Genomic DNA, 12,875 nt, shown 5'->3' on the forward strand with positions numbered 1-12,875 from the left:
CGCATTCTACAAGGCTCCCCAAGTGTCTTAATTACTGGCATGTTACCTCCACTAGGATACTAGATGACTTAAACATGTCCCACTAACTACTACACTTACATCAGCAGCGACACAAAACTTATTAGCAGGAAAGTCCGCCTAATAAGGTTCTCGCCACAACCAAGAACTTGCCATTCTGCAAAGTGGAACTTTGCAGTATTGGCAAATTTCTATGAAGTACTTTGCCACGAAGTTACCATTCTAAACACCAAGAAGTGCATTTAAGCGAATACTATCTCGCCAATTGTACCCTTCTATGATTATGCGTCATATCCATACATTCGTACATTCATACCATTATTTCTTGTTTGGTCATACCTTATGCCTTTCATGATTTCCCTTAGTTATTCCTATTACATAGGGCCTTACAGGTATAATACTTTTGGTTCACCATAACACTTCTTACGGAGCTTTTCTTTTAGAATTTGTCGAGCTAAGGTGTACAAGCATTTTTCGAGGAATTTCTTATGCTTAGCCAAATCCTTATGTCTTACTTGCTCAAATATTACTCTTAGTGCCTTGCTTCCAATAACATCATTCGGTCATTAGGACTTCATCGGGTGGGATGTACATCATTGGTGTTGAAATCATTATAAGTAAGAAAGGTATATTCCTATCTAAGAGGAAATATACTGTCGATTTACCGGATGAGACTAAAAAATTGAGATGAAAGACATGTAGCACACTAATGGCTTCAAATTCATAACTTATAAAAGAAGATAATGATCCATTTAAAGACCTTGAGAGGTATAGAATATTAGATAATTCACGTCTTCACAATAACTCGTCCTAATATTGCATATTATATGAGTGTTATAAGTTAATTGTTGAAGATTTGTTTCAGTTACCATAATCTAGCTAATTTAGATATTTTCAAATTTTAAAGATTTTTTAGAGATTATATGATTCTGCTAGTAGCTTATTTTTAGTCAATAATTGTTAACTTGTTTACTATATAAACACTGGTTTTAGTTCAATAAAATATACTCATTCCATTCCAATTACTTCTACTTTTCTCTTGACTTTGTTGTTTTCTCTTTTCCATAAGTTTTTCTCTAAAACTCCAACAAATTGGTATCAAAGCTTTCTTCTTGAGGGATCTATATGAAAATTATTTTGTCTTCTTTCTTCTTCAATGGATTCAAAAATCCTTTTCACTACACTTACACCGCCTGTTTTCAATAGTGACGGTTAGCATGTCTAGGAAACAAGGATGAAGTCTCATCTAGAGGAAAATGATCTCTGGAAAGCTGTAGAGGAGGACTACAAAGTTCCTTCATTACCGACCAACTCGACGGTGGCGCAAATGAAGAATTACGAGAAAAAAATTAAGAAAATCAAAGGCAAGACTTACATTATTTGATGCAGTCTCATTTGACATCTTTCTCAGAATCATGATAATGAAGTCAGCCTTTAAAGTTTGGAATTTCTTGAAGGAAGAGTATGAAGATGATGAAAGGATTAAAGGCATGAAAATTTTGAACCTAATTAGAGAGTTTGAACTCCAGAAGATGAAATACTCTGAAACGGTGAAGGAGTATTTTTACAAACTGCTTGGAATCGCAAACAAATTAAGATTACTTGGTTCTAAATTTCTTGATTCTAGATTAGTTAGAAAAAATCTTGTAATTGTTCCTGAAAGACTTGAAGCTATCATTTCCTCTTTGGAAAACATTAAAGATCTATCAAAGATTAGTTTGGCAGAATTGATGAATGCTTTACGGGCACAAGAGCAAAGAAGACTCATGAGAATTGAAGGGTTTGTTAAAGGTGCATTAGCTACAAAAGCTCAGTATAGTCGAGGAGGAAAGGGAAAGAAACATGAATAAAAAAGGAAATTCGGGTTTTGATTCTTTTAGTAAAAGTATAGGAATGAAATTTGATTCTCTTCTTTGTAAACATTATGGAAGAAAGGGTTATCCACCTTTCAAATGCTGGAGAAAGCCAGACCAACAATGTGAAAAATGTCAAAAGATAGGGCATCATCAAAGAATTTGTACAAGTAATACTCAGCAAAAGACTATCATACAAGTGCATTTGCAACAAAAGAATGTTGTTCAAGTTGCTGACGAATAAGAAGAGGAGCAACTCTTTGTGGCCACTTGCTTCGCAACCTGTCATTCAAGTGGGAAGTGGCTCATTGACAATGGTTGTACCAACCATATGACTTTTGATCTGAGCTTTTCAAAAACTTAGATACTTCATAGTTTCCCAAGTAAAGATTGGCAAAGGAGAGTATATATTGCAGTCAAGGGAAAAGGCACAGTTGCAATTGAAAGCATCTCAGGTGTAAAATTTATCAAAGATGTGTTATTTGTACCTGACATCAGTTAACATTTGTTGAGTGTTGGCCAGTTAATTCAAAAGGGTTTCAAAGTTATCTTTGAAACAAATCAATGTTTAATCAAAGATGCAAAAGGCAACGATGTATTCTAAGTAAAAATAAAAAGAAATAACTTTACACTTGATCCATTAGAGGAGGAGCAAGTCGCGTTCTCCTAAAAAAATGTTCATGCTGAAGTTTGGTATAAGAGGCTTGGACATTTCAATCATGCAACTGAAATTTTGAAGCAGATCAAACTTGAAGGTACTTTTGTAGGACATACAGGTTTGAAATTTGGAATAAAGAAGCATCAAAATGGGTACTGGCAGTTTAGCAAGCCTAAAGACTTGAATAACTTTTCTGCTAGTAGATTACCAGACAGGCTACATCATGAGCAAAAATTTATACCTATGAGCAGCAGCGCTACCAGAAGTGGTAAGGATGGTGAAGATGCTAGCGTAAATCAGGATGCTGGTGGAACTTGATTCTATGTCTTTGAACTTTATTGAACTTGATTTACAAGAAACAAGATTGAACTTGATTCTATGTCTCTGAACAGAGATTCAACACATGAATTTACTGGCCAAAGTTAATCTACACCAACAAGAAATACACAGGTTATTGTTATTAGTGATTCAAATGAAGACAGTGAGATATTGATATCTCTTCCAACTGTCTATAACCAAAATGATGGTGGGGGATTCAATTTTCCGATTACACCTCCTAGAATTTCTCATGCATGTTCAAAAGAACCACCTCTTAGACCTGCTGCTAATTTGGGTCTTTTTACTCCCAATGATGAATTTGACATGCCTCTGTATGACATTCGGTCGAGATACAATTTCTATTCTAAGCTCCATTACATTCGGTCGAGATACAATTTCTATTCTAAGCTCCATTAAACAATTAACTACAGAAAATGTTTTTGTTCTTCAGATGCAACATCCATTATCATGGCTGGATAGGTTTGATTTAGTGATTACTTCCCAACATGATTATTATCCATTGATTCCTCATGGACAAAGACAAATTCCTTGGTTTCTTCGGAGGTGGATAAATCCTCGCAAACCTTCTAATAGACATGTGATTCCCATTGTGGGAGCTCTGTATCTGGTTGATTTTGTTGCATTAAGAAGTGCTGCTTCAGTCTGGCATGATGAACTGGCTCTGCTTGCGAAGCCCTTGCTTGTTGTCAACATTGGAAGACCAACAAGTAGCTATCAATATGGTGCGGATCTTGCAAAGCAGTTAACAATTATGTTGTAGAATGCTCTTGGAATTTGCAGCAACTAAAGCAAAGAGGAGTGTTGAAGATTTGCTTCAGTTACCATAATCTAGCTAATTTTAGATATAATCATAACTCTTTAATTTGTTCCAGATTTTTAGAGATTTTTTTAGAGATTATGATTCTGTTAGTAGCCTATTTTTAGTCTATAATAGTTAACTTGTTTACTATATAAACACTAATTTCAATTCAATAAAATATACTCATTCCATTCCAATTACTTCTATTTTTCTCTTGGCTTTGTTGTATTCTCTTTTCCATAATTTTTTTCTCTAAAAAGCTAACATTAATTCATATCTTCACCAAAAATTAAACCTTTGGCAACATTAGAACAAATCTTGTGTTATCTAAAGGGGGCTCCGAGACATGGTCTTTTATGTAAGAATTATGGGCATATTATTATTGAATGCTTGTCAGATGTAGATTGGGCATGATCTAAGATAGATGGGAGATCTACTACAAGATATTGTGTTTTCATTGGAGGAAATCTAATTTCTTGAAAAAAAGAAGCAAAATCTAGTATTTCTATCAAGTGCATGGTCAAAATATAGTGCTATGACACAAATGTGTGTGAGACTAGAGGGTAAAAAAATATGAAAATTTTAGCCATCAGCAAGATTGTATGGCTACAACAACTATTGAATGAACTGGGTTCAAAACGTTGCTACCAGCAAAGCTATGGTGTGATAACCAAGTTGCTCTTCACATATCTTCCAATCCAATGTTTCATTAACAAACTAAACACATTGAAGTTGACTGTCATTTTATTCGTGAGAAGCTTCAAAAAAAACTCATCTCTGTAAGTTATATTAAAACAAGAGCTATATTGGAAGATATCTTTAGAAAAGCCCTAAATGGACCTTTAATTGATTATATTTGTAACAAGCTAGATATGATTAATCTATGCTCCAACTCGAAAGAAAGTGTTATGAAATATTTGTGTATAATTGTAGAAACAAACTTCTAGGAATAGATTACATAGCAGATTTTTAAGGATTAGGTTTTATTTATATCTCTAATTTTATTTTCTTTTTAGGATTAAGTCTATTGTATATATGCACTCGTTGGTAGAATCAATATACAAATTTATAGAACATTAGTTTCTCTGTTTATGTATGTTGTTAAAATTCATTTTGAATCATATAAATAAATAAACTTATTACATTTTATCACAAGACTCCATTTTACACCATTAAGAACTAGACTTAAATATATTTTTACATATGGCTCATATTCTATTTATTTTTATACCAATTAAAACCATACTCATTTTCTCTTAAACAACTCTACTCAATCAATTAAGAAAAATTATCAAAATTTCATAACTTTTTTTTATGTTTTCTCCTTGTAAATTTCATCATTATAACTCTAACCATCTGTTTAAAATAATTGCACTAAAAATCAGAAGAGAACTTACACTTACATTAGTGATTCAATTGGAAAAACATATTTAGATGGACAAGTTTAATTTAAGGGCTAAAACTTCAATTTAAATGATACATACAAATATGTAATTTACCTTATTTTTAATCATTACAGAGTTTGATTCATTTAGACAGTTCATCTTGCTAAGTCTATAAGTTGCTTATTATTTAATTTGCTTGATTGGTTTAGATAGTTGAACTCGAAAGTGGTTCATGTTTAGGCAGAATAACGGGGAAATCATGGATCTCGTCCATCCATGGATTCTTCTCCACTAAAGGATGGATGTTCTTCAATGCCTTCCAAACCATACTGTTGCATTTGAAGCCTGATCCAAACCCTATTTGCCAAACCCTATCGCCATTGTTGATCCTTCCCTTAGCTTCAGAATAAGCCAACTCATACCACAATGAAGAACTCGAAGTGTTGCCGAATCTGTAAAGAGTCATCCTCGATGGCTCCATTTGCCATTCACCAAGGTTCAAGCTTTTCTGCAATTCATCCAACACTGCTTTTCCTCCTGCATGAATGCAGAAATGCTCGAATGCTAGCTTGAAATTTGGAATGTAGGGTTTCACCTGTTATTTTTAACAACTCATTATTAGTTTTCGAGGAAGCAGATTGTTTTTAATAGAAAGTAGACATGTTCAATCAAAGTGAACTAATATTTGAAGAGTTTGAACAAAATTATTACGTCTAGAAATAATTTTGGATAAACAATTAGGCTCCAACCTCAGCTTAATATTTTTGTTTTCACCCTTTTATATATTAGATGGAAATTCAAGTTTAAATGGTAACGTGACCCTTAAATAACTAGATTAAAACATACTCACAGCCTGATGCTTATATTTTGCGTACCTAAGTTAAGATTGTACTGTCAATTGAGTTTTAGTTCAATTAGAATGAATATTATTTTTAATATGGGTTTGAGTGTATTAAGGCGCATTATCCTCCTATTTATGGGTTGGGGAGGGGCTATGGATAGTTTTAGGCATTGTGTCAAAAACAGAATATACAGGGAGAACCTATAATAAAATTATTAAAAAAATATATGATAATTATATATTTATAAATAATTATAATTTATTAGAAGTTGAAGTTGTTAGAATTGCATTTTTTAAAATAATTATAATTTAATTTACAATTATTAATTAAAAATATCATGCTAATTTTTTTTTGAATAATCTCATTATAAGTTTTGATCATATCTGTTCTTTTTGACACAATGCTTAGAAATAGCCATAGCCCCTCCCCAACCTATAAATAAGAGGATAATGTGTTTCAGCATACTCAAACCTACATCTTCCTACATTGATAATAATATCCATGCTAATTGAGCTAAGACTCAGACAAATATTATGCTAATTTTAAAATAGAGCTACTACTTGAGATAGAAATTTAAGCATAAAATATAGGGAAAAGATAAATACAATTATAAATACAATTATTAGTTAAATATAGGGAAAATATTAGAGTTTTATGTCAATTACTTATTATTTTGAATGATGTTACTTTACATTAATTACATAAAGTAAAATTATATTATATGTTGAATATATTAAAATGATTTAATTATGATTTAAAATATTCTATTATTATAATATTTGAATTGATAAGTTGAATTCAAAATAAAAATGTAAATTTACGTTAATTACTACAATTAAAAATAATATTTACAAAATTAATTAAATATTAATATTATAAAAGTACATATTATATAAAAATTAGTATATAAAATAAGATACATAGGAGGCACTATAGACGTGCCTACCTATGTACTCGACACCTGCCTTTTATTATTATTTATTATTGTCACATTTTGGGTGTTTTACAGGAAGAGAAAGAGAAAAAAGAGGGGAAGGTGAAAGAAAAAAAAAAGGAAGGAAAGAAATAAGTTTGAATATTTTATATATTTATAAATTGTATATTTTGTCTTTTAATATATTCACATTCATGTTTAATTTTTTTGTTAATTTTGATGTTCCAAACTTTTGATATAACAATATTTATAATAATTTTATCTATATTTTCTAAACATTTGATGAAAATAATTATTGAAACTTGTGTTAAACATTTTAAAGTATTTCAAAGACTTGTAAAATACTCAAAAACATGTTTTAAATGTGTTTTATTTCATCTAAATATTTTTTAGTCAATCCGAAATGTTTTTAAATGTTTTAAAATCATTTTTTACAAGTCTAGGAAGTTGTACTAATACTTGGAGGAAGTTTTATCGATAAAAGCAAGTCAAAGAGCACCCCAAGCATCTCTCTCTAGTCTTCTACTGATACTCAGGAGGCTTTCTACCTATACAAGCCCACTTCTACTCATACATCTTGTGAGTTCTATTGATTCAAGTTTGTCTATAATGCTTCCAACGGCTAGAACCTATCCCCAACGGCTAGAAATTATCCCCAACGGTAGTAAACAGTCACAAATTTTTCCCTTGTTATATATACACATCAAGATACAAGATATGAACATCCAAGCATAGGAGTCAAGAGAAAAACCTCAAAATTTTCATTTTCTCATTTTCTCTTGTATATATCTCTTACGTGCTTGTTATTAGATTTTTTTATCATTCTCATTTAAATTCAGTGAGAGAGTTTAACACTTGTAGTTGAGTCTTGTAAAAACTAGAGGGTTCTAGTTAAGCCATAAAAAATTAGGAAGAATGTTATATCTTAGCCTTGTGAAAAAAAATAAAGACTGTAAAGATTATACTTTCTCCATGAAAGATATCGATTCAGGTATAGCGAATTAGAAAATTCTTGGTTAAGTTATACCAAGATAGTAAAAGTGGGCAATTAAGGTTAAACCATATAAATCGATTTGTTCAAAATTTTCTTTTATTTCCTCATTATTTAAAAAAATACAAATATTTTAAAATATCAATTTACCCTCTTAATATTTTCATCCCTAACATTTTTAAATAAAATTTGACACATTTGTATTGTACGTGTGTTGGAATTTTTGTTTACTTTTGAAAGTACATTTTAAATTATCTCAACTAATTATTGATTCTATTAAAAAATTCATATATATATAAGTTATTTAAATAATTTGTTAGGATAATTAAATTTAAAGGAAAAAGTTATTTTATTACTTAATTAATTTCATTTTAAGTTTTAGTTATGGTTTTAATGATTGTTTCCATGTTCGATTTAAAATTGATATCTAGAAAAAAATTAAATAATGTATTTAAGGGTTGAAGTCAAACATTTACAGGGTTGATCAAGAAAAGTTATCATTATTTTTGGTAAAACATTTATTTGGGTTGATTTAGAATTTATATTTTATTCATTTGCAAAAAGAAAAATTATTTTAATGATATATTTAATTAATTTATTTATTTAGCACGTTGATTTAGTATCCATATCCAATTTGGTTAACAAAAAATATTTTCTTTTTTTTAATTTCTTTTTTCTAAACCATAAGATTCCCAACCAACCGTAAGAAAGATTAAAAGCTGAACAACAATCATTATTTAATAAATTTTAAAATAAAATAAATATTTTATATCATCACTAATAATAATATTATTAAATAACCGGGTTATATCATAATTTGGGATTTTTATATTTTGAAAAGGTTGTAGGATATGTATCGGATTAGTTGGATTAATAACTGAATGATATATTGGTCTACAGAATGAGTTGAACCGATTGACCTGAAAATCGTTACAGACTAGTTGAATCGGACTACAAAATTAATTAAAACATGATTTTTAATAAATTTTTAGTAATTTATTTAATCAAACTAGATTTGATGGTCTAATTAATCTGTCCACTAATCCGATGATAAAAACATCGCTATTCATTCAATATAATTTTAAAATAGTTTATACCAGTATGTATATTTTTTATCATTAAAAAATAATAACTCAGTTCCAGGCTTCTAACCAAACTATATAAATTTTGTTTATCAAAACTGAACCTAGCGAATTAAACCAAACCCTCCTATGTTCCTTTAATATTCAGTACCAAATTGGTTTTTCTAGTAATTTTTATTTTTACTCAAAATCTCGAACCGGGATTACCATGTCCAAAACCAACTTGAACCAGGATTACCCAGATGGTCACATAGCTCGACTCTCCGACATAGAGGCCTATCTTCATTGGAGCCAAGGCTCCCTCAAATTTTGGAAAATTATTGTTAGGTCCTTTAAATTTTATGAAGATTTTAATTAGGCCCTGAAAATTTTGTAAATTATCATTAAGCCTCTTAATTTTTTGAAATTTTTAACTAAGCTTTTCAGAATTTTTAGAAATTCTTATCAAGCCCTCTAAAAGTAAAATTAAAAAATTAAAAAATTAATTAGGCCCCAAAACTTAATACTAATACTAAGATCTATCACTACGTTAAACAACTCTAAATATAAAAATTCGCGGAAAAAACTATTACCTTTTTTGTGAAGAATTTTCTTGCAACCAAAGAAGTAACAACAAGGAGCAGTTCGGACCAGGGAAGAACGAGTGGGGCAAGTGTTGAGATATTTGCTTTCAAGGCTTCTCCGGCAACTGCCATGAGATTTTTGGAGAGGGCGATGCCAATGGTGCCTTGTTCATCTTCTTCTTCATGCACGCATTTGTAGCTGGCATCGTTGGCGCCTTCATGGGTGCGAAGGGTGTGAACCAGCTCGTACTTGGAGCGGTGGTGGTCTGATGGGTGGTTAGATAGAAGGATGGCAGCTCCGCCAACTCGAAATAGGGTGTTTGAAAGTAGCATTGCTCGATTGTTGCCTAAATATGAGTCCTTAGTGACATTTTCGGCGCTCACCACCAAAGCATAAGTCCTTGGGTGCACCTATATATATTATATATACATATATAAAGCAAAATGAAAATTTTAGCTATTTACATTTACCTCTTTTTGTAAAATTTACCATTATTTTTTTAGCTAAACTCCCAACTTTTGAAAAAAATCGAATTTGATCGTTAACTTTTCAAAACAAAAGAATCTTTGAATTATTATTTTTAATGGAAATGTTGACTAAAGCATTTAAATTTTAAATATGGCACCCACATAGTAATCCATGTATGTTTTCTATTTTTGTGAACATTTTATTTTTATTTTTTTGAATTTCGAAATTTTTATTTTTAATACTTTTATAGGTTTTAAATTATTTGTTGACGTGGAATATAAGAAAAATGGCGCTATGTCAATATGAAGTATATGTAGATTGTCACACGGGTTGCTATGCCAATATAATTAAAAATCATGTTTGAGTCGGCATTTTATTTAGAAAATAAAATTTAACTCTTTTGAAGGGTAAATGATCAAATTTAGCTAAAAAACAGAATAAGAACCTAATTGATGAAGATGTAAACATTAGAGGTTAAATTTGTAATTATGACAAAAATAAACATGCACAATATAAATTGAAAAAGTTAAAATATGCCATAAGTCCTTGTCCTCTTCTTAAATTTGGAATTTAGTTTTTATACATTTATTTCTAGGAATTTATTCGTATTTTCATATTTTAAAATTTAAGTCCAATTGTTAAATTGTTTTTGTTAAATTCGATGGAGTGAAGCTTGCATTCAAAGCTCTTTCTTTTTCTTTCAGGCGAAATTAGGGGGGCTAGCATGGGCCTCGACGCCCCTTAAATGAGAAATTGTTATTTAGGTCCTTTAAATTTTTTTAAAAATTTTAAATAAATAAAGATAAAATTACACTTTGGCCCCCCTAAAATTATAAAAATTTGATTTAGTCTTTTAAAATTATAAAGATATAGACTATAAAAAAAAATTAAAATTTCATTAGTCCCCTAAAAAATTATTTTGGTTTCGCCCCTATTTCCATGGCTACCCAATGAACTTTTTTTTTTTTTTTAATTTCAGAATGTCACCAAAAACTTTAATAGCGTCAATGATTTGATTTGAATTTTAAAATCTGAAAAAGTAGAACTAAATTTCTAGATATAAAAGTAGAAAGATTAAATTTTAAATTTTAAATTTGTAAAGATTACAAAGACTTATAACATACTTTAACCAATTTGAAAATCACTCGTAATTAAATTAGATGGTATTTGTAATGGCAAACCTGCAAAAGTTGTTTAGCAACATCAATGGCGATAACTCCAGCACTGCAACCCATCCCACCAAGATTATAACTCAAAACATCGTGTCTAAGCTTAAATCGATTGACAATCATGGCGGACCACGACGGCACTGGGTTAAACACACTGCTATTCACCACAAGGATCCTTATATCCTTACTTTTCATCCCACTTTTCTCCAATACCTCTTCAATGGCTCCAAATATAACCTCTTCTGTTTCCTTTTTCGCCGCTGCAATTCCTTTTTCTACTGGAACCGCCATCATAGCTCTCGGAACACATGTCTTATCACCAACAGCTGATTTCTCCATGATTTTCTTTTGGAATGCTAAGCTTTCTTCTGTGAATTTCCCAGTGCCTGCAAATATTTTCATTATACGTTCTTTGCTGCATATTTGATCTGGTTTAGGCTTATAACATGCGAAATTCAGTAGGTAAACTTTTCTACGACGGTTTCTGAAGTAAAGGGTTACTAAGAAAATGAGAGAAAATGAGGATATTGTGATTGTTTTTAAGTTTTCATGGCGGATTATCTGAACCAAATCGTGAATTGAAAACGTGCAAAAAGGATCTAAGATGATGGCCAAAAACGCTAGAAACAAAAGGTTCAAAGCTTTGAGTTTGAATTTGAAGTTATTTTGTGGATCATGTTCGTTTTCTGGGTTCATGATCTTTGTTGGATACAAATATTTGTGGAGAAAATGTGGGGAAAGCTTGCAAAATGTGAAAGAAATTTAAATAGGCGGAGTCTGATCCAGCTAGGCCATTTGCATTCTCTTTAAATTTTATATCAACATGACGATTGGCGAGGAAAATACGTTTATAGTATGGTGGATGGATCCACATTTATGTTTAGTTAAAGATAGTAATGATTTAACACGTAAGCTACTTATTGTCAGACATATCATTTTAATACTTTAAAGAATGAGAGTTTAATCCATCTAACCCAATTCAATATAATATTAAATAACAATAATATATTTTTATTTTTTAGAATAAGAAATATATACATCTCTAAATGGATTTAAGCTACTCATATTTTTTATCACATGACTATTATATTTAATAATTAAAATCTATAATCTATAACATATATAAAAATATGGGTTTAGAAAAACTTTTGAACTTATTAGAATATCTTTTATTTTCTATCGTAATACTAAATTCACTTTTAAAAATAATTATAATATTTAATTTAGAATTAATAAAATAGTTGTAATATTTATAAATTTAAAAATAATTATAATTATTAGTTAAAAGAGTTGTGCTAATTTTAAAATAAAATTATTACTTGAATAGAATTCTAAGCATAAAAAGTGTAGGAAAAATTGTGATAATTATAATTTAAAATTATTAGTTTAAAAAATTGACGTAAACAAAAGTTGTGTTAATAGAGCTATTACTTGAATTTAATTCTAAGTATCTTAATTATCGCATAATTAATATTAAAGTTAAGTGTGTTAATTAGTTATTTTTTTAATAATGTTATTTTACATTAATTACATAAAGTAAAACTATATTGTATCTTTGAATATGTTAAAACCGCTTTAATTATTATTTACAATTTTCTATCATACTATTTGAATTGATAATTTAACTTATTTTAATTATATTCAATAATTCAAATAAAATATTATTTTACTCTAATTATTACAATTAAAATGTAATATTAAAAAACTAATTAAATATTAAATGCATAAAATCACATGCAACACATGTGATGTTAGAAGCTAGTATATATAAAA

The 12,875-nt window shown here is 29.7% G+C and overlaps 1 protein-coding gene across 1 annotated transcript; it reads right to left on the bottom strand.

Annotated features, from left to right (window-relative positions):
• Positions 1 to 5,051: 5,051 nt before the first annotated feature.
• LOC105798781 (3-ketoacyl-CoA synthase 20) lies at positions 5,052 to 11,911 on the bottom strand. Its single transcript, XM_012628993.2, has 3 exons — positions 11,115 to 11,911; positions 9,474 to 9,875; positions 5,052 to 5,647 (listed from the first exon to the last, which is right to left on the bottom strand). The coding sequence occupies exons 1-3, from the start codon at positions 11,796 to 11,798 to the stop codon at positions 5,258 to 5,260; spliced, it is 1,476 nt and encodes a 491-aa protein (XP_012484447.1). The 5' UTR covers positions 11,799 to 11,911; the 3' UTR covers positions 5,052 to 5,257.
• Positions 11,912 to 12,875: the final 964 nt, after the last annotated feature.

Source organism: Gossypium raimondii, chromosome 9 (assembly GCF_025698545.1).
Source record: "Gossypium raimondii isolate GPD5lz chromosome 9, ASM2569854v1, whole genome shotgun sequence".
NCBI lineage: Eukaryota > Viridiplantae > Streptophyta > Magnoliopsida > Malvales > Malvaceae > Gossypium > Gossypium raimondii.

Coding starts and splice junctions, on each gene's coding strand:
- LOC105798781 (XM_012628993.2), bottom strand. CDS start 11,798: ATGAACCCAGAAAACGAACATGATCCACAAAATAACTTCAAATTCAAA. Junction 9,876..11,114: donor TTGCTAAACAACTTTTGCAG/GTTTGCCATTAC, acceptor TAATATATATAG/GTGCACCCAAGGACTTATGC. Junction 5,648..9,473: donor GAAAATTCTTCACAAAAAAG/GTAATAGTTTTT, acceptor TAAAAATAACAG/GTGAAACCCTACATTCCAAA.